Raw genomic sequence first — 27778 nt, 5'->3', positions numbered from 1 at the left:
CTTAATACTGGGCAAAACAAGCTCTCTGGTGGGATTTATTATAAATAACCTGGTTGCAAAGGAACTGTCAATTTACACACAGCAGTTTATTTACAAAGACATGCCAAGCCCAGACTTGTTTTTGTTTTAATTTACTGCACCACAGATAGCAAAAGAGAAACAACCAGGCAAAAACTGAGCCAAAAGAACTGTCTTTGCGAGTATGCCCGTTTCTTAGAGATTGCCCATATCCCTTTAAGACAGCACAAAGCCCTTCTTTATAGTGGTTTGAAAATGACCTCCTAAATTAAGGCAGCAGGGTCAAACTGACCACACATTATCTAGTGATGGACTCAACTATTGCCTCATAACTTAAGAGATTTGTTTATAGTTCTTGTAGTTAGAAAAAATAAATTCCTCAGATCATGCTGATTTATCTTTTAAAAACAAACCTCTTTACAACAGCGTATTTTGGGAAAATTACATGGTAATCTTGAATCCACCTTTGTCTTGCAGGAACTGCAAGAAACAACCGTCATCTCCAAAAGCCACTGGAACACTACAGATCCCTCCTGCCTCTCCAGTTAATTGGCAGATCATTCTTGTGAGTTTTGAGGAAAACACCTCTAAAGAAGGGTCCAACCAGGCTCCATTCAGGATATGGTTGTTTATACCTGCAGTTAGTTTCCTTTAACATTCATCTGTACTATTTCTCTGCATCAGTCTATAAATAGATTAATCTCTCACACCATGTACACACAACATAGGTAGTAAAATAAACTTCAATCATAAACAAACAAACAAAATCCCCTCAGAACAGCACAACTTAAGATGTTCAGCTTGTAAAACCCAGTCCTTGGCACTGGGATGTGCCAGGATTAGAATTGCTGGTACAAACTTGACTCATGCCTACTCTAAATGAGTTACAGAACTGGAGTTATAGCATGACCTCCAGTTATTTTGCCTGGGGTTCCATATATTCAATGCACTGAAGACAGTGATTGCTGAATGAGCAGCGTCACTCATCTTTCTGTTTTCTCTTCATTGGCACAGTGTCTGGGCCACACAGTGAATGTATTTGCTGAACACCAGCCAAGCCCTGTGCAGAATACAGAATTATTCATTTACTCCAGAGCATTACTTTGGTGTCCATCACTGCAACAGCCTACTGATTTGGACACCAACATTTCATTATCATCACTGGAGGTGAGGAAGGGTGGGGTCAAGCTAAACCCCATTTTACAACAGGGGCCCAGAAGCCAAAATCTTCAGTTTGAGTGCTAAATTTGTGACAAAGAGTGACTGCTTCCCTCCCCCATCACTCCAGGTTATTTAGCATTTCCCATAATTGTCTATGGTAAAACTCATTTCCAGTTCCATTGGTTAAATTCAACCCTTGGTGCCCCAAACAGAACATGCAGAATTTGGGAGACTTGCAAAGTGGCCACATATGAAGAGCTGAAGTGCTGCACAGGATCTCAATGCAAAGCACAAAAAAGACAAACCCACATTTCCCTGGCAGTTTTCAGCTTGCAGTAATTACAAGAGTGGACTTTCTCTTCCTAAAACACACTGTGGTTGCTGATAATGCTTTCCCAGAACCGATTCCAAGTGTGTGCAAAGACAAAAGTCCCTCAGTACCCAACTTTGAGATGCAGCCATGCTCAACCCAAAACTTTTACCACCCCTGACAAGGTCCACAGTCTGTACCTGCTCTGAGCAGTGACCTCTGGCAGTGAGCAGACAGGAAACCCAGTGCCTTACAGAGCTACTGCCCCATCTCCCTGCTCCTCAGAGCTTGCCCTGGAGGTGGGCACATAGTCTGTCTCTTGAACTGAAACTTCAAACACTAGTAAGCCCACAACTGGAATTTGCTTAGCAAGAGCAGAGAACGATGCTTACACATAACCCTCAACAATCTTTGACTCACAGGCAGTTATATATTTCCATTCCTAATTCCAGCAAAATTCCTCCAGGGCTCTTGTCATACCTTTTCAGACAAGATGCAGTTATATACAACAGCCCACCCCAGCCCTGTGTTTTAGGAGTCAGATTTAAAAGTGGAGATATTCAAGAAGTGAAAGGCAAAGCCTGTAATTTTTTGTGTGTTTTGGGCAGGAGTAGAGAGGAACTCAAGAGTACAGTCAGCACTGGGTTCCTTTGATGATTGAATGAGTACATACATGTGGCTTCAGCCCTAGTTTTCTCTGCAATTCTTACTGTAGGAACTGACTCTTTAGGGAGACAGAAAAAGAAACTGTAGAGGAAATTCCTGAGCCATCACCATTTATTTGATGAATCAGCTTGCATGATTTCCTACAGGGAATTATTCCCACTTGAATTTGTGTTTTGTTCTCATGGCAGGCTCCAGAAACCCCATGTTCACCTGTCTCCTGACTGACTAGGTCTACTGTAGTCCCAAGATTTTTTTAAGGACAGAAAGGTGAGATCATCTCTAGGTTATTTTTTTATTTTCTGAAATCTGAGCATGGTGCAGGCTTTGCTCCCTCAGACATGAGGAAGCTGCACTGTTTGTTTATTCTGCACCATTTGTGCAAAGCCAATCTGGCAGATGCAAATCTCTACCATGAGTCTGCAGCAAAAGAAAGCAACATTCTACATCCCCTTACAACACAAGAGCTTGGCAAACCACATTCCAGGCAAGTCCACAGCATCCAAATGCATTTAATCCACACAGCAAATACATTAACACAGTACAGGTGATGGAAAATATCAAAGACCACAGAGGGAGGAGGGTATGGGGATAGTGGGGAGGATTCTCAACTTGAAGTGTAGTGTCTGTGATTATTCCACACAGACCTTCACTGGTTTATTGCATCTTTGGGGAGAAGTGGTGATGGGAGTGGTGGGAACGTGGCTGTCGTCGGTGTGTGAAACCCTGCAGCTACATCACACCTGCTTGAACAGGGAAAGCACTGCAAGCTGCCACCATTCATCCCACAGGGAAAGGGGAGAGCACTCTATGTGGCAAAGCACCTCCACAGCCAAGGGTGCTCCTGAGGCCACCTCTTATGGATTCCATACATCCACCCATCCCCAGTGCATCAGGCCCTCCCCAGGCAGAGCACCCATCCCGCAGGTGGGCATGTACAGGAGCTGGGGGAGGCCTGGCAAGCACAGAGCCTGCAGACTGCAGCACTTGCCTGTGACTGAACAGGTACCAGAGCATTCATCAGCAGGAGCCTGGCGCTGCCCTGGGAGCCGGAGGAGCGTGGTGGGAGGTGGGAAGATGGCTGCTGCAGGCCGCAGGACACCGAGCACAGCACACACAATGGAGCCTCTGTTCAAAGCACGCAGCAACAGAATTGAAACCACTTCATTTCAAGGGGCATTCAGGCCTGGAGCCGCGACTGGCACTGGGACAATTCTCCAAAGTGGCAGAGCTCCTGTTGAAGGAGTGAGTCCTGCCTGCCTCCCGTGGATACAGCAGCGTGCAAGAGCTTCAAGGACCAGGGCCTCTGCATTTGTCCACCCACAGTCTGACTTTTCAAAGCTGTGTCTCAGAAAATGAAGGAAGATAGTTCTTTTTCAGATTTATAATTGAATGCTTAGGAGCTTAAGCCTCTATTTCATGACTCCACTGTAACAGGAACACAGATCTGAACCATCAACCACATACCTCTTCAGATTTGCAGTGGGTATTATTTCAGGTACTCTTGATTGTAGCTCACTTATGGGAGGGGCAGGTTGTTCACAAGGTTACCAGAATGCTCTTCCACCTGTGCATGCAGCAGGCAATCCAGCAACAAGATGCAGCTCAGCTTTGAGATGAATAAATAGATGAAAAATATCAGGCTTCAGGGATCCAGTTTAGTTGCAACTACACAGAAACCAACTGTAAAAAGGCTTTATTTTTTTTTCTCAGTACCCAGAATGAAGAATTGAACTCGGGAGACTCTTCCCCTACCTCACAGAGGCTTCACAGACTGATTCTTATGTTAAGACAAAAGGACTTGGAACACCACCACAGTTTGCCAGGGGAAGAGAATTATTCCCAAAGCCAAAACCTAAGTAAGATGTTATCAGTTACTCAACTTCAAAGCGCACCCAACATACACTTCATATTCTTGTACACTGTGATTCACAGGCATGAGATACTGTTAAAGATGCACTTTTAAGTTAAGGCTTAAAAAAAAAAAGTCTTCAGCTCTTTAAATACTGGAGCTCTTAAAGAAACCACAAAAGCAATCAGCTTTTGAAAACTTTTCTGTCATAGGGAGAATGCCATGAATCACACACACATTGGCAGATATGTGCAAATCTCTGCTGCAACACAAGAACAGACCTCCACCACTTTGCCATCAAAAACTCATCTACATTTTAAGCCTGTTGTTCAGAACTGTTAACACTTAATTAGAACTTGCAGATTATGGCTGTGGGAATGTTGCAGAAAATACCACAGCAACAAAAAAAAAAACCTGTACCTGTTCAAAAGTGTGAAAAAATTATTGGAAACTTTCATCTGCGGTATTTGGGTTGCCAGTTACACCTGAGGTACCAGCTAAAGCACCAGGTGCACATTGCAATGCCAAAAAATATGCAAATTACATTATTCAATAAGTCCGACAGGCAAGAGGCCTGTCAGACCTGTGGTAGAAGGCAAGCATGGGGAAACTTTAGCTTAACCTTTAAACATTGTGAAAGGCTATCACCTGTGTTTCCTACGCAAAAAGAACAATATAATTCTCATTTCCACTACCAAATCTAACATCTGCAGTGTCTGCATTACAAATGTCTGCATTACAAAAAAATTACCTCTCTGCACTGAAGAAAGCAATATGCAGTTCTCACTGGAGATTCAGGGGTTTCTGTTTTACCCAAGCCTTACAGACACCCTATTACTACACAGCCACATCACACCAACATAACTAACCATGGCCAACCTCAAATCTTGGGCCCTCTATTAAAAAAAAAAAAAAAAAAACCACAACAAAAACCACAGGATTAACAGCACTGAAGGAAGATAGGAAGATTATAGTTTCGTTTCCCCTTATCAAACTAAATTCATTTGCAAGACCATTTAGCTTACTGTTCTCATCTTCATACTCCACACATTTTCCAATATAGGTATCACAGTAACTGGAGTCCATTTAAAAATTGAGTAATTAATTTTCAAATTATTTAGATAGGTTTTCAGATAAAAAGCTTTAAAAAAGCAGTATTTTTCACCAGAATCTACCAATAATGTATACCATTTTGAAAAATTTGGATGTGCTGCAAACATCCTTCCTACGCCCCGAACAGAAAGCTGTTGATCTAAACTTTAATTCCCTGTATCATTACTTGGTAGTTTTACTAAATGCAGTATTGTATCCTGTAAGTTTCTATATAGATCAGAACTTGGTTTGCTAAGTCACCTTAAAGATAAAATCTGAGCTGCTCGCTTTCCAGGCAGTATTTGTGTGCTAATAATGTGCCTTTCTGCACACCCATTTTATTCTGAAGGAGTATTTCCAGCTTACGGAGGAGCAGCAAATTTTATTCTTGAGCACATCTGTTTCCTACACTTAAACTACACTCTTGATCTAAAAGTGTTATCAACTAAATTTATGAAGCACTTAAGCACTAAGTGATTCTCTCCTCAGCCCCTTAACAGAAGAGAGTAGGGAAAGAACACAGTGTGAAAAACAATGAAAGATCTGAGTGTCAAAATAACTCTGGCAATCTTAAATGTCATAGTCTTACCTAGAAAGAAGAACTGGCACTTTCTCACTTGTGATATTAAAAGAAGGCAAGATTAATTTTACAAGTTTTATTATACAAAAAATTATCCAAACCCATAGGAACTCTTCTACATTTCTAAAAGTTTTGTTCTGCAACTTATACTTCCATATGCTTTTCCAAAAAGCCAAGGTAAAAAGCCTCATTAGTCCCAGTTTCTTCTCAGCGATAGTCTTGAAAAAACCAACCGTAGCTGCATCAAAATTTATTCTTTGTAGTCCAGGAATTGCTGAAGTCTTTTCTTATGTTCTGTAGACACTTGTACAGCACTAGAAACAAATGCAGAATATTTTACATTAGAAGTAATACAGCACAAAAATAAAGTCTCATGCCAAAACTGAGTGTACATTGAAATCAATTACACTGAAGCTAAATTTTATGAAAAACCATCAATGTTCCAAGACAAAGAAGCATATTAACCCCTGAAACTGTCAATTCTTACTCTCAACAGCTTCTAAAAAATACCTGTATCAGGAAACCTTGCCCATTTCCTTACCTCTAAACAGCAACTAATTAACTTGCAAGGATGATTTCGGTAAGAAAGAATCTCCTAAAATGATCTCTCCTGTATATTCAGCACTTCAAAACTGAGGGACATCTCATCCCCAGAGGGAGAGATGGGTAGCTACAAGGAAGTTTCAGTCCCACATATTCTAAATCCAAGTATGGAAGTTTGCCTGCTGGGAGAGTGGCTGAGGAAGAGCTGTTGGACAACCAGGCAGCAATGGAATTTCATTATTTGGACCCTTCATAGGATTTTCTCTCTGCAGAACAATTGCCTCTATTTGATTTATTTTCTTTTCAGCAACTCAGATTTATTAAACAAGTGGTATTCATGAACTGCTTCTAAGGAGTTCATGAAAAGTCACTAGGAAAAATTGCCCAAAAATCTATGAATAATAAATTTTGAAGGGGGACCATATATCTACACAGGAACTTTTTAAGGTTCCACAAATCAAAAAATACTAAAATACCATGTTATAATAATGACCAGAAGGGATTTTTTCCCCTAAACTTTGCTTTTCACAGGTCCTACAAATTAATAACGTTAATTAAACTAAATTTAACTAAATTCAACTGCTTAAGGAAGCAATTGTGAGGAAGCTCTTACTTCAAGTGTTGTCCAAAGACAGTAGTTATCCGGTACAGGGCTGTTTTCAGAGATGCTCTAAGTGCAAATCGTAGTGTTTTGTAGGATGTGTCCACCAGACTCCCTGAAATCCGGGGAGGTTTGCTAGAAACATGTGGCAGCTTGAAATGTCTGTCTACAACCTGATTGAGAAAAACAAACAGATTACTGTCATCTGTTCAATTATTTAATAATGTAACTAATTACATGTTTGTGTCAAATAAAGCAAAAACAAAGTGCAAGTTCGGAAATTCCACCAAGACACGAAAAAATGTTTTGGAGACTGAGCATTTCCCAGTCATCAGAATGAAGTTCTGTGAAATAAGATTCTCTGTTACTGAGTCTTAAGCTAAGAACATCACATGTTGCAGAAGAAACACAATTCTGTCCTCTATTATGACTTGTTTCTTTCACAAACAAGGGCATTGGCTTTTTTTCCCCCTGGTGCCTGTTCTTGGAATAGATGACTTACACTGAAGAACTTTAATAACCTCTAAATTCTTTCCAAGAACCTCCATTAGGGCAGTGTAAAATGGTTGTGTTAATAGGACACGGATAGCCTTGGAAATAAATCTGGATTTTTTAAAACACACATTACACAAGTATCGGTAATTTGAGAATAGTGTCTTACTATTAGCAGAGACACAGATTTTATCTCTTGAGATTTGCAATGTCTCCAAGTGCTCCATGTTGCACCAGGAATTGTGTGCAACCAGATAAAGTTCTAGCTCTGCAAAAGATATTGCATTAGAATTGCTGTATCCCTGAAATAAACTCTTCAACTGAGCACACAGCAGCATTTCTTTAAAATTAAATATTCCATATTTTCTCCTTCCACATTTTAAAAAACCAACAGGTTTTTTAATTCAGCTGTTTCATAGTATACATAGTGGCAACCAGCTGTTTTGGTTAGGTTAACTACAGAAGAGCTGTTTTAGTGGCAGCAATTTCAATGTTATGACTAGTCAGCAAGGTTATTATGTAAAATCAACAAGACTCCTTCTCCTCTCCTAAACTTGCTTTATAGCAAGGAAAAGTTAACAGTTTTACCTCCTGAAGAGTCAGTAATGTGTTCAGGATAGCTGGCAGTGTAGTTTGGACAACTCCAAACTGGTCTTCAGTGAAGGAGGCTGCTACCAAGTGAGACAGGCCTTTAAAAAAAAAGGAATTTGTTGTAACTAATGCTTCAAAAGGTGAGAATTCAGTATCAAAGATCATCGGGTTGCCTGAAGATTCCACTAGTGTGCTGGAATACCTCAGGACTTGCTGCTGCCAGCTGAAAGTCACCTCAGCTCTGGCTCAAGGACCAAACCACTCACTGGTTTGACAGGTGCACGATAGCTTGAGGTTGGTAAAGTCAGATTATATAAAAATTATGTGTGATTCCCATCTCCAGACTCTATATATCCCAAGCCATCACCTTCAATCTGACACAGCATGGCACATCTGCCCATGAATCACATCAGCAAGGAAACTGATCAACTTTGCATAGTCAAATGTAATAGAAGGTTCTATCAATATCGGTATTTACTTATGACTTTGAAAGAAAAAATAAAAGTCCTAAATGTAATTTCATATTGTCATTGTTCTTCCAATTCTCTGCAAATCATCTTTTTATTTGCTAAGTTAGTATCTGAATGCCTCCCTCAGCTTTCTGATAAACAAAGACCCAGAGCCTTTAGTCAGAAAAGCTGTTGTAAAAAGGCACCATAAATCTGTCACTACAAAAAATGCAAAAATGATACATGAGTTCACATGAGAGAGAAACACCAGAAATCAAGTTTAGGAATCTGTACAGAACATAAAGTAAGAGATCTCACAAGGGATCTCAAAACTAACAAGTGAATTAGACTTTAGTCATGTTGGTGTCTGAAATGCAGTTGTGTTTTTGTCAAAAGCATTTCAAAGATTTTTACTGTTACATTTATAAAGCACAGAGCTCAGAGAGTTTTCCATGAACCAACAGAGTGATCACCTGGAAACCACTCACCTTCCAAAGCCCAGATGTGCATTTGGGCATCACAGAAGACAGCCTGGATGGAGGCTTCTGGGTGCTGAGAAAGAAACCAAAGTGTTGTGAGTGCAACATTATTTATATTATTCCAACAACATTATTTATAAATAATATTGCCAAGCGTCCAGCTTTCAGAACAGACCTGCAAGGCCAAAAGATCCTGGGAAATAGCCAGAAAATCTGATCTAAAGAAGTAAAATTCTTTTTGGACAGGACCTGCCCACAGTGCTACAGCTGTAATTGTGAGGAGAAAAAAAAGGGGGGGAAAGGATATATACTAGCTAGTTTTAAAGGGCTAAGAATGTCTTAAGTAAAATGCAGTTTCTAACCAGATGAGTTTAAAAAAGCATTGTTATTCTTATTTTCTGTCAGTATGGGACAATCCTGCTGTAAAACCCACAGCAAACAAGAAGCCGTACTTATGGAAAGCTTTAGATGAAAATACAGGTTTTAAAGCCATTACCTGTGTCTCAAACACAGGACCACCCTTACCTTGCTGAAGAAATACATTATCAATGCCCGTTTCAACAGGAAGTTTTTTATCTGAAAAGAAACAAAGATTAAACATATCATCTGCATTTGTTTAAGGTATGCACAGTTAGCCCTTCTCAACCCTACCCCCTTCACGCAGCATAAAGGCATTAGGAGTGGAGGGAAGAATTTGTGGTATATAAGCTAAGTAGAGAAGGAAGTATTCATTCCATAAAGGGGAATGCACTGCAATTTTACTCCACCTGTTCTTGCTTGTTCTGAAGCCATGTGTAAAAGATAAATCTTGGCTGCACTGCCTCGCTGCCAGTTCTTACAGCAGAGGGCATTGGGGAGGATTCATGATGGGAACCATTCATTTGCTGATCTGCAAAAAAAAAAAATACAGTATCTCTAGAAAAACTGATTACTGTCACTTTCATCCTCACAATACTCTCCACTGACAAGGCTACTACACTTATGGCTGTGGAAAAATCTCTACCTGAAACCGATGTCCACAGCTTTGGTCCTCTTCTCGTGACATGGGGAGTTTGGACTGCTCCATGCCAAGGAGACTTTATATCCACAACTCCCATCTTGTAACTTAAAGCAGGAGAGCTGAAAGGTGAACCAACATCAGAGCCAGGAGATGCCTTCACAGGCATCAGGGATGGCTTAACCAGTGGAGACATGGAGGCTCTGAGGACAATGTTGGACCTCTGTGACTGGAAGGACATGTCTTCTACCCCAACAGCTCCTAGTGACAAAAACACGCTGCATGAAGACAACAGGCTGGCACAACGACACAGGAGATGGGTTTGTTATCTGACTGCAATTTCAACAACTTCTGTATCAGAGCCATTGTGAAAGGACATGGTTAGCACTCTGGTCTTGCCAAGAAGTACACATCAACTCAAGCATGGAGCATTTTCAAAGTTCATCAACTTAAAAACAGCAAATGATGAGGAAATAAATATAAAATATAAATACAACCATAACTATAAATATATCTTGTGGATTTATTTATTTTACTCCTCCTAGCCAACATTACAACACCCTGCTATATATGTACATAAAGTGAGCTCTTTGTAGTAAGTACTAGAAAAAAGGCTGTCCATAGAAGAGTGAAAAGTCATTCTGACTGGCATGTAGGAAAAGGCAGGTCTGTCTCCAAATCCAAGGATCAGCAGCACAAGAAGAAATTCAGCTGTGACACTCCAACAGTGCCTGCTGTTTCCAGGGCACTGCCTGCTGAGGGATTCCATTACCTGGCAGCCTGGTGCTAACACAGCTGTGCTGCCAGGAATGATGCCCAAGTCTGGCATGTAAAACACTCAAAATGCCTGGAGGCTGCTCACAGCACAGGAGTCAGACTGGGCTTTCCTCACTCTACAGTGATATTAGCAAATCACACAAACAGAACCTGATTTTACTATCTTAAACTTATCATAAGAGCAGTTATGCAAATTACAGAGCATCTCTTGGCAAGACCTAAATTCTCCCTGTGCTGTGTTGAGCCACTTACTGAAACTGTGACAATCAGACTTTTTTTAATTCATGCAAGTATTGAAGAAATAGTGTATTGAATTTAATATTATACAAATAAACAAATGAGTAAACATAATTGCATGTTTTCTAGCTATTTTGGGATTACTTCAACACAAATACCTAAGATTAATTGGGGGAGGATCTTTTTTGTCTGTATTTATTCACAGATATCCCCCATTTTCCTCATAAAATTTATTTGAGACTAAGGTATCTATTGCTACTTTCATGCTTTACAAACCTTTATGAGCACTTCCTGGAGTCTGTGGAGGCACTTTCAGCTCTCCCACTGGTGGCTTTGCTCTCCCATTTGCTGCTGCTGCTTCCTGCTGTGCAATCAGCCTCTGGGTCAGGTCACTGAGGAGACTCAAACACTCCCGGGATATCGCAGTCCAGTTGTGTGGGTGCCCACCTGGCAGGGCACACAAAGAGCAGGGTTAACCCAGCTGCTCCTCCCTGGATCCCTCTGACAGTGCCCATGTGCTCTCTGGAGCTTCACTGTCACAGTGCCACTCAGCTTCTAAAAAGCCACAGGGCATTTCCACTGTGACAGCTTGTTTGTACTGAGAAGATGAAAACATGGACAGATTCAATGGATAACTATAAAAATACTTCAGTGGAACCTGCTAAGCAAGCAGGCAACACAGGAGTTCAGCCTATCAGATCTGAAATCACTGAACAGCTAAAATGAACAAATACCAGTGGTGATGTCAACACAGTTTTGAAGCAGTACAAACACTAGAATTCCAGATAAGGTGCTACAAAAAGTTCCTGAAGGCTTCTAAGCAGTTTTAATTGACCTCCTCTGCCATATCTGAGTACAGCAAAAAAAGGATTGTGCACTAACTGAAGTTACAGCCAGTGTTTGCTCTCACAGCTGCAGTGGTGACTCAGTTATTTGTACCTGATTTCCCCTCACTCACACATCAACATTCAGCTTCCATACACATCTGTTAGGTTATCCAGTCTGGACTGTCTGACTGGTGGATGAAGTGGACCCTGCTTTCAAAATGCTAAACCTGTATTCCCTCCTGGCTATCATTTAAACCAAGCAGACACCACAACTGGTTGAGTTTAGCAGGTGAAACAATATGAATATAAATAATTCAGCAGTCTTTTGGAAAAGGCACCACATGGAAGAGGCTCCTGGCTTATGCAGCATACCTTACTACATTACATAATTTCCAAGAGTGTTTGACTAATGATTTAGAAAACTGAATCGACACAAAATAATTTTTATAATTACCTGGCTGACTAAGGCTAAAGACTTCCTGTCGTCTAACAGGAGAATACTGGGAAAGTAACATCAAGTCTTGTAAGGCTAAAAACTGCAAAGAAAGGAAAATGGTTTAATGCATGCAAAATCCAATGTATCTGCTAAAAACATATGTAATTATCCATACAAAAATCAATCCCTGCCAAAGAATGAGTTCACACTGGCTAAAACCAGTCATGTAACACAAGAGAATGGAGGCAAATTCCCAAAACCACCCTGGATGGGGCTGCAGAGCTATTAAGAGCTTTAGTGATATGTCAATTCTCAGAAATTCAAGATGATCTAACTAACTCTTGTTTGATTCTAATAGCTCAGGCAGAAAGATATTAAAAAGTCTAAGAAAATAAGTATTTTTGCAAACCAGAACTCAACTACAGTTTGAGGGTCAGTGCCTTACAGGACCAACCTACCAATGCTTTTTCTTGTGATTAAACAATGTGCCAAACTAAAAATAACCAGATTTCTCACAATATTCAAAACCCTATTATAAATTGGACATTTTAAAGACATCTGAGATCATGTATTAGATATCCTGTTCCTTTAACTGTTTGTACTCAACTCTTCCCCATCTATCCTCCGATAATGCAGCAAAGCTTAAAAATGTATTGTGTCATATTTTATCTCCAGCCTTATCAGAAATTTGTAAAATCAGTAAAGGTAGAATTTGCATGTGCAAGAGAATATTCTTATCTTTATTTACATAATACCTCTTAAATGAGGCCTCCAATTTCTAAGTGTTATAATCAGTAAGTCCTATTAATGTTTACCATAGACCAAAATTCCTCTTCCTTACTCACAGGTTCTAAGTAGCTTTCTACTATTGCCTTTTATAAAAAAGAAACCCAACTTCCAAACTAAGTATGGATGTATTTTTAATTTCAAGAGAGAACACACATGTCAAGACCCCAAATATATGTTGCAGGGACAAGATGTTGAGAGTACAAAGGTTTGAGAAAACACCTGCTTGTGTGACAAGACTCAAAGTTGAGTTACAAAAACTTGAGTGCCACTAAGCTGCTGGTTTTGCACCAGTACACACCATGACACTTCTGTTGCACACAGATCTTACCTGCAGCTAAATCAATCTTCAGCTAACAGTAACAGTGTGGTGAGCACCAGCAGATGTCACTACTAAACTGATTTTCATCATTAAATGCAACAGCCTGTGAGTGCTCTGATGCAGATTTTCAAGGAACTGACACCTCAGTGAACAGGAAGATGTGACTGGATGCCCTGAAAAACACCTTTTCAGCACACACCTGTCAGGGGAGAGGTAGGAGTTCAATTACCTTTATGAGGAGGGGAGGATTGCTGTTTAAGATTTTAGGCAGGCACTGGTCTGTCTCCTGAGCAAATGTTGGTTGAATGGGAAAATGATGACTCTAAATACAAACATCAAAACTTATGTTATACAGAGGAAAACACAAGAAAATCTTATGAAAGACCAGTAAACTGGCCTGGAATTTCTAACTTTTCTGACTTTTCAGTTAGCACATGCAGATATTTAAAAGCAACTTTGGAAGTTTTTTAGCTTATTAAGAAAAACAAAATTGTGTGGATAAACAAATCTTTTTTCACCATCCAAAAGGGCAAAGTCCATTTTATACTTACACAGATGGATTTCTTTTGTCTTCCACAGTTTTATAAGCAATACAATAATTAGAGATGTTGACAGGATGTTCACTGGTGCTTGTTATTATCCTTTGAGGCAGGTTGCTCACACCTCAGAGCTGTTGTCATGCTTGACTCATTGTTGACCTTTTCTCAATAAAGTCACAACAACTACACCTTTCTAATTAAAGCTAATTAAACACCCCAACAGCACTGCATTTGCCATTTCGTTCCATGAGTGCTTTGCAAAATGAGTACTTTGCACCAATACATTGAGCCAGGATTTAAACCTCACTTTTTTTTTCTCTTTTATCAAGAGTCTCATAGTGTTTTAATTAACAGAAAATAAAAATCAAGTTAGATGAACAATTTTTTCCTCTCTAAGGAAATATCTGGAAACAGAAGCTGAGGAGTAAGAGGAGGAGGTTGCTGTAACAAAACATGAATTTTGTAAGGAGCACAGGACCTGCTATGTGAAAAAAGGGAAAGTCAATTAATGCCAGCCCTCTCTTGACTATTCAGTTATCAGTTACTATCTGTAGTGCAAATTCAAGAACTCACAATGAGTTATTTCCTAGTAGAACTGCTTTTGAAATGAAAGAATTATCTGTGCCACACTGATGATGTAACAGGAGCACTGTCACAAGTACTGACCTCTGTGGCATAGATTTTGAAGAGCAGCCAAGCAATGTACCAGGTCATCAGAAGGAAAACACCACTCAGCCAAGTATGGTAAAACAAGGAGAGATCCAATAAGCCACTCAGAGTGTCAAGAGGATGTAATTTACTGCAGGTAAAAAAACCAAGAGGATATAAGTATTTTAGTATTCTTATTAAGAAAAATTAATGAAATTAAGGAAAATTAAAATGAATTAATAATGACTACAGTTTTAGCCAATTAAGGTATTAAGACTCCAGCTTCCCTATTTTAAAACAAACTACAGTCATAAAAAGTAAGAATGTTCCCCCTCCCCCCCAAAAAAAACCCTCACCATAAAATCAGATAAAACTCATAGATACAATCTGGAGTGTTTAGCCTAATACTTTAGAAACTTATAGAAAAGAAAATAAAAGGTGATTTCCTAACTACTATCTTAATGACAAGATGATTTTTACAAGGGGATGCTGGTTCCTTTAGGATTCATTTCAGAAATGGCCAGAGCTCCCCACATTCGTTGTGGGGAGGCAAAAACTGAGTCCTGCTGCCAAGCTGCACTTCCTCAGCAAAGGAACCTCTCAACAACATTCCAAGTTTCCAGCACAATGTCCTACACCTACCTGTCTATATGAAGACCCATCGTGGTACATATCCATACCCTTGGGATATAACCTAGGGGTTCAAAAAGAAACTCTGAAACAAATACAACACTACAAAACACACACACAGTAGGCCAAAAAAAAAAGAGAGAAATAGAATTCATGCAGAGACAAGAGAGACAAGAAGACCAGTGTCTTGTAAGGCACATGGATAAGGACACAATCTGCCTTTGGGGTTACTTTGTTTCAAGAAACACAAAAAAAATGAACAAAGTGTTCAGGCTAGCACTGAGGAAGCACTCTCAGCTATACACTGCTTTTCTGCAGTGAGTTGTGTTTCCTCACTAACAAAAGAGGGTTAATTGTAATTTAATATTAATTATCACTACAGCCCAGGCGGCAGCAAAGTGCTTTAAAAGACTTAATGGAATCTGATACAGAACCACCATACTTCTAATTTCTCCCCTGATGTAAATAAAGGGATAATAATTCTTGCATATTTTGACATCATTTAGGAGGATAATTACAACCCTAACAAAGAATTCCTGATTTTTAGAAAGACCAGTGCAATCATCTTCATCAGCACAAATTTATTTTTTTTTTACCACAGACCAGACTCCATTTTCATATGGGAGTGAGCCATCCTGCCTTTGTTTCCCTGGCTCCCTCCAAATAATATACAGGGCACTTGAGAGTAATGCCAAAGTGCTGATCTTTGCCTAAAAAAATGGGATGGTACAGCAACATTACACACAGTGAAGTCCTGTCCACTGCTGGAGTGCCAGGTTCAGCTCCAGGACTCCACATCTCCACTACCAGGCAATGGAAGGAGCAGTCCAAGCCTGATGGATCACAGTTTTCAAACACAGGAATTACAAATAAAAATATAGAGAATTTCAGGAACCCTTACCAAAAAAGTAATATGTGACACAGAAGTTTCTAACAAAATATAGTGATTCCACACAGCTGTGTTTTATCAGGAGAGGCAAAGATCTTCTGAAACGTAAATACTTGTATTGCTAAAAGCAAACAAAATAAACAGTTTAGTATTCCACATTCAGAACTAATCAATGAAACAGTTAATAAAAATAATACAACAAAAAAGGGCAAGGTACTTGAAAGTCTGAAGTCTAGATAAATTAAAAACTTAATTTAAGGTAATTCCAGGTGTTACATTTATTAATTATGCTCCCAGTCTTCCCTAACATCTCATAATCATTTCTAGTTCTTGTCCTGTTTCCTGCTTGTAGCAGTGAAAATGAAGAAAGGGGTAGACTGACTCAATACAAAAGGGAACAAAGCAAAATAACCCTGTCTGATGCAAAACAAAGGAAAAAGAAAAGGGCATATTTAATCTACTAGATTTCATTATATTCTAAATGTTCAATTAAAATATAGGGAAAATTTAGACAAGCCTGAGTTCCAGAGCAAGTAATCCTCCAAGCAGCCAAAACAACATAACACTGATGCTTTCCTCCAAATAAATAAACTATATGTTTCTAAATTACTTTAGTAATCCACATGACAAATGAAAACATGAAACTATGCAAATGCAACCAAAGTGATTTAATTTTTATTTTACTAGCTTGCATTAGGAAAAAAAAAAAAAAGAAAAAAGGAGAAAACAAACAAAGCCAAAACCAAACAGAAAACCCAAAGAAACAACAACAAAAAAGAAATTAACAATATTGAAATAGATTTTAAAAATAATATTTTAACTACACCACAGCCAAAATGCTGCTTGGTTTGCTGATGAACTGAATGGCCAACATAATGCAGCACACATGCTCTCCACTAATACAACCAACCTTGGTTAAAAACATCTCTTGCCAAATTGGTTTGACTGTGTCAGTCTGGGAATCAGGAAAAGTTCATGGCTGCTGTGAGGCTGCAGCAACAGAAGTATTTTTAAAGAGATGCTTCACACTGGTTCAGATTTCTGCAGGACTCCTCCAGAGGAATTAATGGAATTTCAGTTTCCATAGTGCTACACTATGGAATTAACACAAAAAGACTTCGGATGTTGAGCTCTAATCAAGATTTAATGTGCTGTTTAGACTTCAAGTGGTGGTTTTTTGTTTTGTTGTTTTTTTTTTTTAATTGCCAAGATTTTCAGCTTTTAGGTGACTCTTGTCAGTTCCTGAAATTGATACCTGGTTTGTGCACATTGTCTTTTTCCTGTTGTTCCACTTCAGCCAGCTTTTAACAGGCATCAGAGGGCTGTAGTCTAAATGTGAAGAGTCACAGAATTCCAGTTTCAGTGTTCATTGAAAAGGAGCATTTAAAGAGCTGACATTTAAAGCTGGGTGTACACTTCATCTATCAGTGACAGTAGCTGCACACAGGCAGCTCCTGCTGCCATACTCATAAATTATCTAGGCTTTATTAAGCACTGTTTTACTTATAAGTGTCTTTCTACAAAGATGCTTAAACCTCTTACCTGTATGATCGGAAATGGCAAATAATTCATGTTGTTAATAAGAAAGAAAAGGCTGTAGCTGAATCCCAAGAAAGCTCCAGAAAGTATAAAGAAGAGGTGATACTCATTTAGGCACATCTGAGGAACAGCATCTTCTAGGCTAAAATAGAAAACTTAGAATCAATTCTGAGTTCGAAACAAAAAGCTGTTCAAGCCTTAGGAAACTAAAATCAGAATTTTGGTTTTACTTTCCTGATCAGTACCTCTGATGATCTCAGCAAGTTGTTTGCTAAAGTAGGAATCCCACCACCAGTTTTTGTAATTTATGCATTAAATATATGCCATTGACCACAAGGCCAGGACTTAGTTCAAGTGACAACCAACTTGTCATCAAGAAAGAAGAATCCATTAAGAATCCTGGAAATGTATTTTTTCTGGTCCAATTCTCTGTACATTGTAACATGTACAAAAGGGGGGCATTTTTTGTTCTTTAATGAAGAAAATCAATGTATAATTGCTGGGTTTTGAGAATACCCAAATTCTTGGGATTCTTTTTGAAAGAAATGATCAGTAAATACATTTTACAATAAAAGTTCTTTGCTTATCTTTGACACACACACAATTACCTTTCTGAAGGTGTGCAGGACACAGCAAGAAACTGGAATCTCCCTTTTGTCATGACTGTAGCACACCAAGCAACCAGCATTCCCATGACAGCATGAACAAAGGAATGGATTACTTGCTGAGGGTGAATAATCTTTCCTATCAGTGCTAATCGAGAGCATGCTATCGATGGCACAACTGTAAATAAAAGCAGAAAAATCATTTCCACTTCTTACTAATAAAATCTTTCATTAAAATAAAAAAAGAGAAAAAAACCCACCATTGTCACTAAAAAACTTTTCACAGTCAGGATCAGTGACTAAATTATAAATGATCATCCTGTTTAATTTAGGTATCAAAGACAGTTCAACAATGTACACAAACCCACCTGCATAAAATTCAACGTTGAAGATGCTTATTATTATTATCACCACAGACATCAGGAAGATACAAAAGATGACATAAGAAGTATACAAATCATTGAAAGAACCTAAAAAATAAAAACATCATTGTTCAGAAAATTGCAGTAACACAGCAGCAACACAGTAACAGAAAAGAGCACTTAAGCAATGGAAAATATTCCAGTGAATGCTTAAAGGGGAGTAATGGTCAATGGACTTTCTAATCCCACATGAGGTCTGCACAAAAGCAAATTTAAACGTCAGAGAAACTGTTTTACATCCTTATAACTGGTTTTCTTATAAGTGAGCACTTTGAGTTTTGTTTAAAAAAAGCCCAAAACATTAAACTGTAGTTCAAGTATCACATTTCCCTTCATTTAAGAAAAGCTGCAACCATCCAGTCACACCAAAAAGGGAAGAAATTTCTTACAGAGTGGTTCTTTTGGGCTTTTCTATTTTCAAGGAAGGAAGGAAGTCAATTCACTGCCTGGAGCAGCTCAGTGATCACAGGCATCGAGATTCCAGCTAAGCATCTCTCAATTTTCATTGCAGGCACCCAGGGGAAGTTATTCTCACCATGCAGAGTGGCTGCTTCAGGAACTTCTCTTAGGATTCAGTGCACCATAGAGAAAACAAGCTATTTATGTAAATAGCAGCTGCTCAGGGTAGAAGGAGAAGTGTGTACAAGGACTCAGAGCAGACAACTAAAGCACTTAACCTGTTTTTTTTGTTTTTTAATTCTGTGAGGAATAGACTCACATGAACTTGCAACAGTAATTCCTACCTAGGGTGGACTGCGGCTGCTGCAGCTGTAACGAAGAAACATTTCAAAGGCCAAAAGCTATTCGAAACGCAAGGAGTGTAAGACGTTGCCACCGTCAGTTCCTGTTATCTCGTACTGAACCCAACACAAAGTGCAGAAAAAACCCCAGAAACGCAAACCCGTGAGAGAAAAACCAGCAAAACGCGGCCGGGCACCTACTGGAGATCCAGCGCAGCGGGTGGAACGGGTCGAGGCCGCTGAGCACGACGAAGGCCGCAGTGCAGAGGGGCAGCAGCAGCACGGACCAGGTCACGGCGGCGGCCACTCGCCAGCCCAGAACCTGCGGGGACACAGCGTGAGGGACCGGGACCGCCAGCTCAGAGCCTGCCCGGTGACAATGGGACGGGAGCGGGACCCGCCAGCCCAGCGCCTGAGGGGCGCGCAGGGTGAGGAGACGGAGCTCACCGCCCCACAACGTGAGGGGAGACAGAGCGAGGGGACCGGGGACCGACACCATCCGCCAGCGCAGCGCCTGCGGGAAGACAGCGGGATAGAAGCGGGATAGAAGCGGGATAGAAGCGGGATAGAAGCGGGATAGAAGCGGGATAGAAGCGGGATAGAAGCGGGATAGAAGCGGGATAGAAGCGGGATAGAAGCGGGATAGAAGCGGGATAGAAGCGGGAGCGATGCGCAGCCCGAGCACCGACCTGCCGGAGCAGCGCCCGCTGCCCGCCCGCCGCCGCCTCCATGGCCGCGGCCCGGCCGCCCGTTCAAAGCCGCCGCCCAACGGCCCCGCGTGCCGGCCCCGCGGCACTTCCGCCGCGCGCCCCGGCGGCAGCCAATGGGAGGGCGCGCACGCCCGCTCCCCGGGAGGGCGCGGGTGACGTCACTCGCCGCGGAAACTACAACTCCCGGCGTCCCCCGCGCGGCCATGGCGGCCTGAGGGGCCTGAGGTCTCCCCTAAGGGTCTAAGGGGGCCGAATGCAGCCCGGGGCGGCGAGGAAAGGAAATGTCACATTAGTGCTCATCACGTCCGTTTGTTTTCACTTTGAAAGCCTCGCTGGCGGCCCACCTCAAGTGGGTCCAGTCCTGTCATAACACCATGCGTTGGACCAAACCCTCCTCACAGAGCCTGAAGATGCTTTGTGCACAAAACGTCTCACATCACCTTTAGAAGGCTTTATTCAGAGGCAAAACAGTGTGGCGAGCATAGAATTAAAGAAAAAAACAAATCCCCCCCACCAAAAGCGAAAACAAAACATAAAATAATCCCAACCAAACAAAGCAACCCTTTCTGTTCTGTACTGGGATCAATGGTTCACTCTCCTCCTGGAACAAGCCAGTGTCCAGTGAGCATGGGGATGTCCACATGTCCATGGGACATCACTGTCTGTCCTGCTGCAAAACACATCCTTGTCCTTGACGTTTCCAAGGTCATCAGTGAAAAAATAATCTAAAATAAAACTACTGTCTAGATGGAGAAAGTGGTGCTGTCATCTGAAAGAAACAAGTAATTTCAATTAATATTTCAGCTCCTCATCTCAGGACACAATAGGGCACATATTTAAGTCTCAATACTAAAATCCATTACTGTCATATTGATTCTTATTAGGCATCTGGAATGAAAAAACTGATTTTGCAGGAGGAAAAGACCCTAAAATTGATTTGCATGAATGTATTGTGCAATTTCTATGTGCCTTTCACTAGGCACATGTGGCTATTTTTTATATTATTTATTTTAAATCTAATATAGCTTCTATTCAGTAAATGCCCTGATTTTCACAAACACACTTGTGGCCGGTGTACTTGGAATGGCCTGGCCTTTACATGTCTATTAGCCTGTTCGTAGACCTCCTCCACAGAATTATCCAACAGAATTCAAATATTATCTGCTGCTGGCAGCAGTCCTGGATGCCAGGAAGCAAATGCTCAATCTATCCCACAGAAAGAATGCAGTCCAGAGGGATGGATGTCTCAGGCTCTGAGCCCACACAGAAGTCCCCACACAGGGCTGCTGCTCTGGAACACTGTCTCAAACATCAACGGGAAAAACCCAATCTGCTTTTTATATTAAAAGGAAAGAAAAACTGGAGTGTAACAGTTTATTCCTCAAGTTTCACTTGTGCAGAATAAATTTAAATAAATGCTTTGGGGTTTCTGTAAAGGAGTGGCCTCTGGGATTTAGTATATTATTTATTTAAATGTGAGTATCTTTGCCAAGAGCAAACCTCAAAGAAAATGTTCCTCAGAGTCTCTTCAGTTTTTATATCTGTACTTAAAACTTACAACTGAAATAAAGTTAATAAATGCTACTTATATATAGACCCCATTTAGCAAAATTTGTCTGTTAAATACCTTTCCATTCAACCATAGGGATGGGGAAAAGTTTCAAGACGTCTGCGATGACTGCAGAAAAAGGAAGTTTAGATAGAATTCTCACCTTATTTAGTGACTCTTTGTTATTACTGTTGTTCCATTGTGAGCAGGGATAATAGGTGCAGGAATATCCAGTTCAGGGGCATCAAAAAAGTATGCCTACATTATCAGAGAAAAAAAATTATTTAGAGAGAAACAAAGTGCTGCCTCATCCTAGCTCTTTCTTTCCATACCCATAAAACAGAGGTACAACAAACACAGCACTGAAATGGCAAATTTGAATATTTTTCTATTTTTATATGATTATAAATGGTCAGTTAAAATGATGCTCTGAACTGTACTTGAAAATTTAACTGTTAGCAGCCAAGGTCTTTGAAAAAGACCTGTACTGGAAAGGGCTGGATTGCAGATCCAGGGAGAGATGTGTTTTGCTGTCACCTCCCTGCACACTGAGCTGTGGGGAGCCAGATCCATCTACTCTGGAAGCTGTGGAAACTGAGGACTGGCTGACACCCTTCTACCCACTGCAATAAGGAAACAAATAATTTAAGTGTTCATTGTGTATTTCAGTGGCCTTAGGGTCTTCTGTTTTCTAACACTTACTGTGTGTGAAAACATGTGCTAAAACTCCTAAGCACATTCTTTATATTGAACATTTAATCCTTCTAAAGGACTAAGCATAGTACTCATTGGAATAAAGTACAACTGGATTCTATAAAGATTGATACTTTGCTGATACTATGATGCATTCCAGGTAAATTAAAGACCATCCTGTGGAAGTTGGACTCAATGATCCTGATGGGTACCCTCCACCTTGGTGATATTCTATGACCCCATAATTTAATTTATTACCAGCACTGTCAGGGTCACACTGGCATCAATTTTTGCTGTGTTTAAAAGAACTGCAATTTTTACATTGGAGGTTTTCCAGTGACCAGCCAATCCTTCCTTCTCTGTCCCATAACATGCCACATGTCCTAGGCAATACGAGATTAGGGAAAAGGAATGTCCCACCAAACATCCAACAGCCAGCAGGGCGTGCAGCAGCAGGACGGTGGCCACGGTGGCCACCGCGATCCTGCGGTTGTCGTCACGGACCGCGGGCCAGAAGGTCATCACCAGCACGGAGCCCGAGACACACAGCGAGAACACCACCAGCACCCAGCGCACCACCTTCTGGGGGATGATCCACAAGATCTGGAAAAGGCAGGAGAAGGCTTGCAAAGAGGCTGTGTGTTCCGTGACACCGCCATCACTTCCATTTGTGCACAAATCGATTCACGCCTTCATCTGACACATCTCTTTTGGAGGATAGAGTAAGAGCAGTGATGAGCTTTACTCCCAGACACAAGAGTGAATCCCAAGTTATGCCACTCCCTCCCAAGGCCTGTCCCCAACCAGGGAAACTTGTCCTTGGAGCTTGCAGTCCTGCACATCTATCTGTTTCCTGGGGATACAAACATCCTGATTGCTGAGGCTGCCCTGGGCTGCCTGCCAGGCTCACCAGCAGCACCTTGCTCGGTTTTGCGGTCTCTGGGGAAATGATGTGTTCTGAGTTTTTCCAGCACCCACAAGACACCTTGACACTAGACAAGCTTCAAGAAAAAGAGCAAAAGATTCCCCCAGTCTCTAAAATTTCAACAAGTATCAACAATATTATAAGAAACAGCAAACCTTCTCAAGCAGGACTTGTGAGAGGGGCACTCTTTAGCCATACGTACCGCTGTGGGAATGTAAATGAAGAGGGAGTAGCCATATACACACACTATCTCCAGGAATGAGTAGGAGACAATGTTCATGACTTTACTGTTCCTCCACATCAGGAATCCCCAGAGAGCAAGGGGAACAAGCCAAGCATATGCATATATCGTTGTAGCTGCTATGGACACTGAAAACACAACAAAGGGTTTAATGTTCTACTTTGAATCCTGCCAGAATCAAAGGTGTAGAAGTATTCAGCATGAAAACTAGAAAGCTACCAGGGAAGATAATTCCAAAAGATGAAGTCTGAATTATTAATAAACTGAAAACTTTGCATTTGTATCTAGTTTACACCCAGTACTCTGCCAGTGCTTCAAGTCAGCTTAAAAGTAAAGATTTCTGAAAAAAAATCTCTAGGTAACTTCAATTGCTTTATTACGCCTGGGTACAAAATGCTGTCAGTTTCAGTTGGAAATTAAAAGCCACAGAGGCAGGAAAAACTTAGTTAAAAATAGAAATTCAGCTAATACTAATAGCTAGTATCAAATCTGAATATCCAAGTGACTGCATTCCCAAGTGGCAACATTCTTCCCAGTACACTAAGGACTCTGGAAAAAAGGAGAAGCTGTGTTCCTCTGCAGGGACAGCAGCCTCTCTCATAATATAAAAACAGATGTAGACAAACTGGCTCCTCACTCTAGTTCTTTGTGGAATAAATCAATTGAGCATCCTTTGCTCATTTTTTAATTTGCCAGAAGGTAACAACTTCCAGCCCTTGGTAGGTGGTATCAGTGATAATCTGATCTGGTAATTTTCTGCCTGAGGCCTGCAGGCTCTGGGAGGCCACAGATCCAGGAAGACCCCACCAAAGCACCACAGTGGCCAGTGCTGGGCTTTCACTCTCTGTACAAGGAGACATCCACTAAGGCTAGAAAATAACTAATTACTCCTGCTTGCTCTTCTAAAACTCCAAAACTAGCTTATGCTCTGAAGAAACAGGGTTCTGCCAGTCACAGCCCATCGTAAGGGCTGGTTTCACAGGTCTAAAAATTTAAAGACAGCAATCAAAAGACTTGTGCTAAATCAAAGCCATGACCTGGTTTTATATTACCTCATTTGCACATTAAAAAAAAGACAAAAAAACACCCAAACAACCAAAAAAGCCCCACAAATGACTACTTACAAACCTTTTCTGAACTCAGGCACGTAGCGGTACGTTGGTTTGCCCAGATGGATGAAAAAGTTTGAGAGATTGCCACTAACAGCAATGGTGAAGACAAGTGTAGCACATATCCAAAATGGACCTTAAAAGGAAACAAAAATCAATAGCACTTCCTCTGCTCTCTTGCTTTCTCAAGCCAGGAAGTAAAAGGTAATGCAGACTCAAAATACTTGGCACAGAAAATAACTTCTCCCACCTCACACCTACCATAAAGGTCAGGATTGCTGCGGATATACAGCCTTACAAAGTTCTTCCCAGGGACTGGGAACACTGACCCTTTGATTCTGTCCAGGACCTGTGAAACATAAGGATCTGTCTGACTGACAATGCAAGAAGGAAATAAACCTCAATGGATAAAGCAAAATTCAGACAACAGTTCTCCTCTGGAGCAGAGTATTAACCTGGTATGTGTCCACGTCGAAGAAGGTCTGGTAGTAATCAAAAGTCCAGAAAGGGGCACTTTTCTTCTGTCCTGCAAGCAGCTGGAGGGGGAGAAAGGCAACATGGAAAGTGTTACAAGCACACAATTTATACATTACTAGCTCATTTACACAGTAGTCACATTATTTTGGTATCTAAATGGAAAACAAACTTAACAGGGTAGTGCTTCCTATGGATTATGTAATGGTTTCCCTGTTCCACTCCAACAGCTGTAGACAGCCCATCTCTTATCTCCCTATAGGCAGAACCACAGCCTGAGGTTGTAAAGAGCAGCCTGCTACTACCTGCTGCCACATCATCTGGAACACACATCAACATGACAAGGTCCTTCTGCTGTCAGAACCACAGAATGGCCTGTGATTGAAGGGACCTTAAATAACATCTCATTCCACCCTCCTGCCATGGGACACTTCCCACCATCCCAGGTTGCTCCAAGCCCCAGCCTGGCCCACAGCTTCTCTGGGCAATCTGTGCCAGCACCTCACCACCCTCACAGGAGAGAATTTTTTCCTAATATCCAATCTAAACCTCTTCTCTTTTAGTCTGAATCCATTCTCCCTTGTCCTGTTCTCTACATGCTCTTGTAAGAAGTCCCTCTCCATCTTTCTCACATACCTCCACCATAGGGCTGAGAGCATTACCTCTGTTTTATCGGAGTCATCAGTGCCCAGTAACTCATCATCCTCCTCCCTCCCTGGCTCCTGCCGGTGGCTGTGCTGATTCTTGGGGATTTCGACTGGTTCATCAATGCTTATGGTGGTGGCATCAGGATTTGCTGCAAGCAAATTAGCTGCATCGTCAAATTCTGCAAATAAGTACATTACAAGACAGGCGATGATCAAGACACTAAAATTTTTGTTCTCATGGCTCAAATAAACACATAAAAACCCTGAGACAGAATAACCACTAGCTTAGGCATGTTGGGTATGACCTGTTTCCTAAAGTCCAAACTAAGACGGATCAAGTTGAACATTTAGTAAGTAAATAAGGTGTGAGTCCGCTTTTTCTGCCAATCCATCTGCAGGAAGTTACACTGGCACCTCTGGAGCCTGCCAGCAGCCCCGACCCGAGGGCCAGCAGGTCCCTGCAAGGGGAAAAGGAAAGCCGCCTCACTAGAGAAATGGGTACTTTTAATATTCTCCAAAACTCGACTTGAAATTTTTATTGAAGAATTCAGGAAGTCGGAAACCGGAGCCTTTTGCAGGTCTCAGAGCGCTCTGCCCCTTTCCAGCTGTCACTTAGGTACCACAAAGGGTTTCAGCCCACAATCTCCGTCAACACCGGTTACATTTTTTTATCTCGCCAGCAGCACAGTTCCGTCTCAGAAGGCTCAGGACACCTGACCCCACAAACAAAACTCCCGGGACGTTTTCACTCCGCGAACGCCCAGAGACGCTCCCAGAGCCTCCAGCGCCTGACGGCTCCCCCGGCTCGGGCCCCGCGCCCGCACCTGCGACACCGCCTTTACCTTGGAATTTGAGGTCGTCCGCCGTCGCCATTCATCCGCCTGGGCGAGGATCAGCTCCCCGGGCTCGACCCTCCTGCAAGAGGACAGGGGCAGCGCTGGGACAGGTCCCCGCCCCGTGCCAGCGCCGCTGCGCCCCGCGGCCGCGCCCCCGAGCCCCGCGGCCCGCCCGGGCCCGGCCCGGGACCGCCCCGCACCTCGGCACCGCCGCGGCCCCGCAGCCGCCGCTCCGCTCCCTTAAAGGCGCCGCGACCGCCGCGCGGCCGCAGCCAATCAGCGCCGCCGCTGGGCCCCTCTGCCCCCTCCCATCGGGGAGCAACAGCCCCGCCGGCGACGCGGCTGGCACCGACCAATCAGAGCCCGCGCGGCGCTTCCGCGTGCGCGCCCGCCCGCCCCCTTAAAGGGCCCGCGGCAGCCCGAGCGCGGCGGCGCTGCCGTCTGTGGGTGATCAGGCGCTCGTACGCCTGTTACAAACGCACATTGCGTGTTTGGGCAGCTGAGAGTTTTATCACAGAAACACACAACGGTCTGGGTTTGAAGCGACATTAAAGCTCATCTGGTTTCAGCTCCTTGCCATGGCAGGGACCCCTCCCACCAGAACGGGCTGGTCCCAGCCCGTGTCCAGCCTGGCCTTGGGCACTCCCAGGGATCCAGGCCCGGCCGCAGCTTCCCTGGGCGCCCTGTGCCAGGGCCTGCCCGCCCTCACAGGAGAGAATTTCTTCTCCATACCTACTCTAAACCTGCCCTCTCGGTTTGCAGCCGTGCCCCCTTGTCCCGTCACTGCCTTGCCTCTCTCCATCTCTCATCTCCCTTCAGGTGCTGGAAGGTCCCAGTTAGGTCACCACAAAGCCTTCTCTTCTCCATGCTGAACAATCCAAATTCTCCCAGCCCATTCTCACAGCATCCCTCTGATCTTGGTGGGTTCTTGAGGCCTTGCTCCAACAGATCCATGTCCTTCCTGTGCTGGAGACTGTGGGACTCAGATTCACTCAAAGGAAGAAACAGAGTTTCTAGCCAGGCAGAGGCCTGGGAAAGAGCTGGCAAAGAATGTAAATAATTCTTTATCTCTCTTGTTTTTCACATTTTTTATAGTTAAGTTCTATCACTGTGCGTCAAGCACTCTGCACCAATGGTGGTGGGTTGTTTTCACTTCAGAACCAATGGATTTGGTCCTTGCGGAGCTCTGTATAAAAGAGCAGTGTATTATGAATAAAAACAGAGTTTTACTCTCAACAGCCTTCTGAGTCAGAGCCTCTTCATTCCCGTCCTGCTTTGACAGCGACAGGAGACCAGCTGGATATTACATATACTGCAATATATATATATACATACACACACTTTTTTTTTAATCCTTCAGCCCCAAAAT

General features: G+C 42.1%; 2 protein-coding genes across 7 annotated transcripts; both read right to left on the bottom strand.

The window, feature by feature from the left end:
• Positions 1–3831: 3831 nt before the first annotated feature.
• On the bottom strand, positions 3832–20014 carry NDC1 (NDC1 transmembrane nucleoporin). Of its 3 annotated transcripts, XM_021530401.4 has the most exons (18): positions 19915–20014; positions 19427–19547; positions 18432–18533; positions 18067–18241; positions 17462–17600; positions 15932–16040; positions 15043–15094; positions 14419–14551; positions 13443–13535; positions 12124–12205; positions 11119–11289; positions 9835–10089; positions 9599–9720; positions 9357–9407; positions 8841–8904; positions 7901–8001; positions 6833–6993; positions 3832–5990 (listed from the first exon to the last, which is right to left on the bottom strand). In XM_021530401.4, the coding sequence occupies exons 1-18, from the start codon at positions 19954–19956 to the stop codon at positions 5927–5929; spliced, it is 2037 nt and encodes a 678-aa protein (XP_021386076.3). In that variant the 5' UTR covers positions 19957–20014; the 3' UTR covers positions 3832–5926. The 3 variants fall into 3 exon arrangements, with proteins under 3 accessions (XP_021386076.3, XP_085442368.1, XP_021386085.3); XM_085586242.1 differs by lacking the exon at positions 19915–20014 and having other exon boundaries at positions 19427–19808; XM_021530410.4 differs by lacking the exons at positions 19427–19547; positions 19915–20014 and adding an exon at positions 19229–19279.
• A 357-nt stretch (positions 20015–20371) lies between these two features.
• Positions 20372–26671, bottom strand: YIPF1 (Yip1 domain family member 1). Of its 4 annotated transcripts, none has more exons than XM_021529674.3 (10): positions 26610–26671; positions 26416–26488; positions 25589–25752; positions 24908–24988; positions 24714–24801; positions 24472–24588; positions 23305–23471; positions 22598–22780; positions 21648–21742; positions 20372–20704 (listed from the first exon to the last, which is right to left on the bottom strand). In XM_021529674.3, the coding sequence occupies exons 2-9, from the start codon at positions 26444–26446 to the stop codon at positions 21653–21655; spliced, it is 921 nt and encodes a 306-aa protein (XP_021385349.1). In that variant the 5' UTR covers positions 26447–26488; positions 26610–26671; the 3' UTR covers positions 20372–20704; positions 21648–21652. The 4 variants fall into 4 exon arrangements, with proteins under 4 accessions (XP_021385349.1, XP_021385358.1, XP_077641473.1 ...); XM_021529683.3 differs by having other exon boundaries at positions 25589–25722; XM_077785347.2 differs by having other exon boundaries at positions 26416–26671.
• Between the last annotated feature and the right edge of the window lie 1107 nt (positions 26672–27778).

This window comes from Lonchura striata, chromosome 8 (genome assembly GCF_050655825.1).
Source record: "Lonchura striata isolate lonStrDom1 chromosome 8, ASM5065582v1, whole genome shotgun sequence".
In the NCBI taxonomy this organism is placed as follows: domain Eukaryota; kingdom Metazoa; phylum Chordata; class Aves; order Passeriformes; family Estrildidae; genus Lonchura; species Lonchura striata.
Note: the sequence above shows the minus strand (reverse complement) of the source record. Positions and strands in the feature narration are given on the sequence as shown.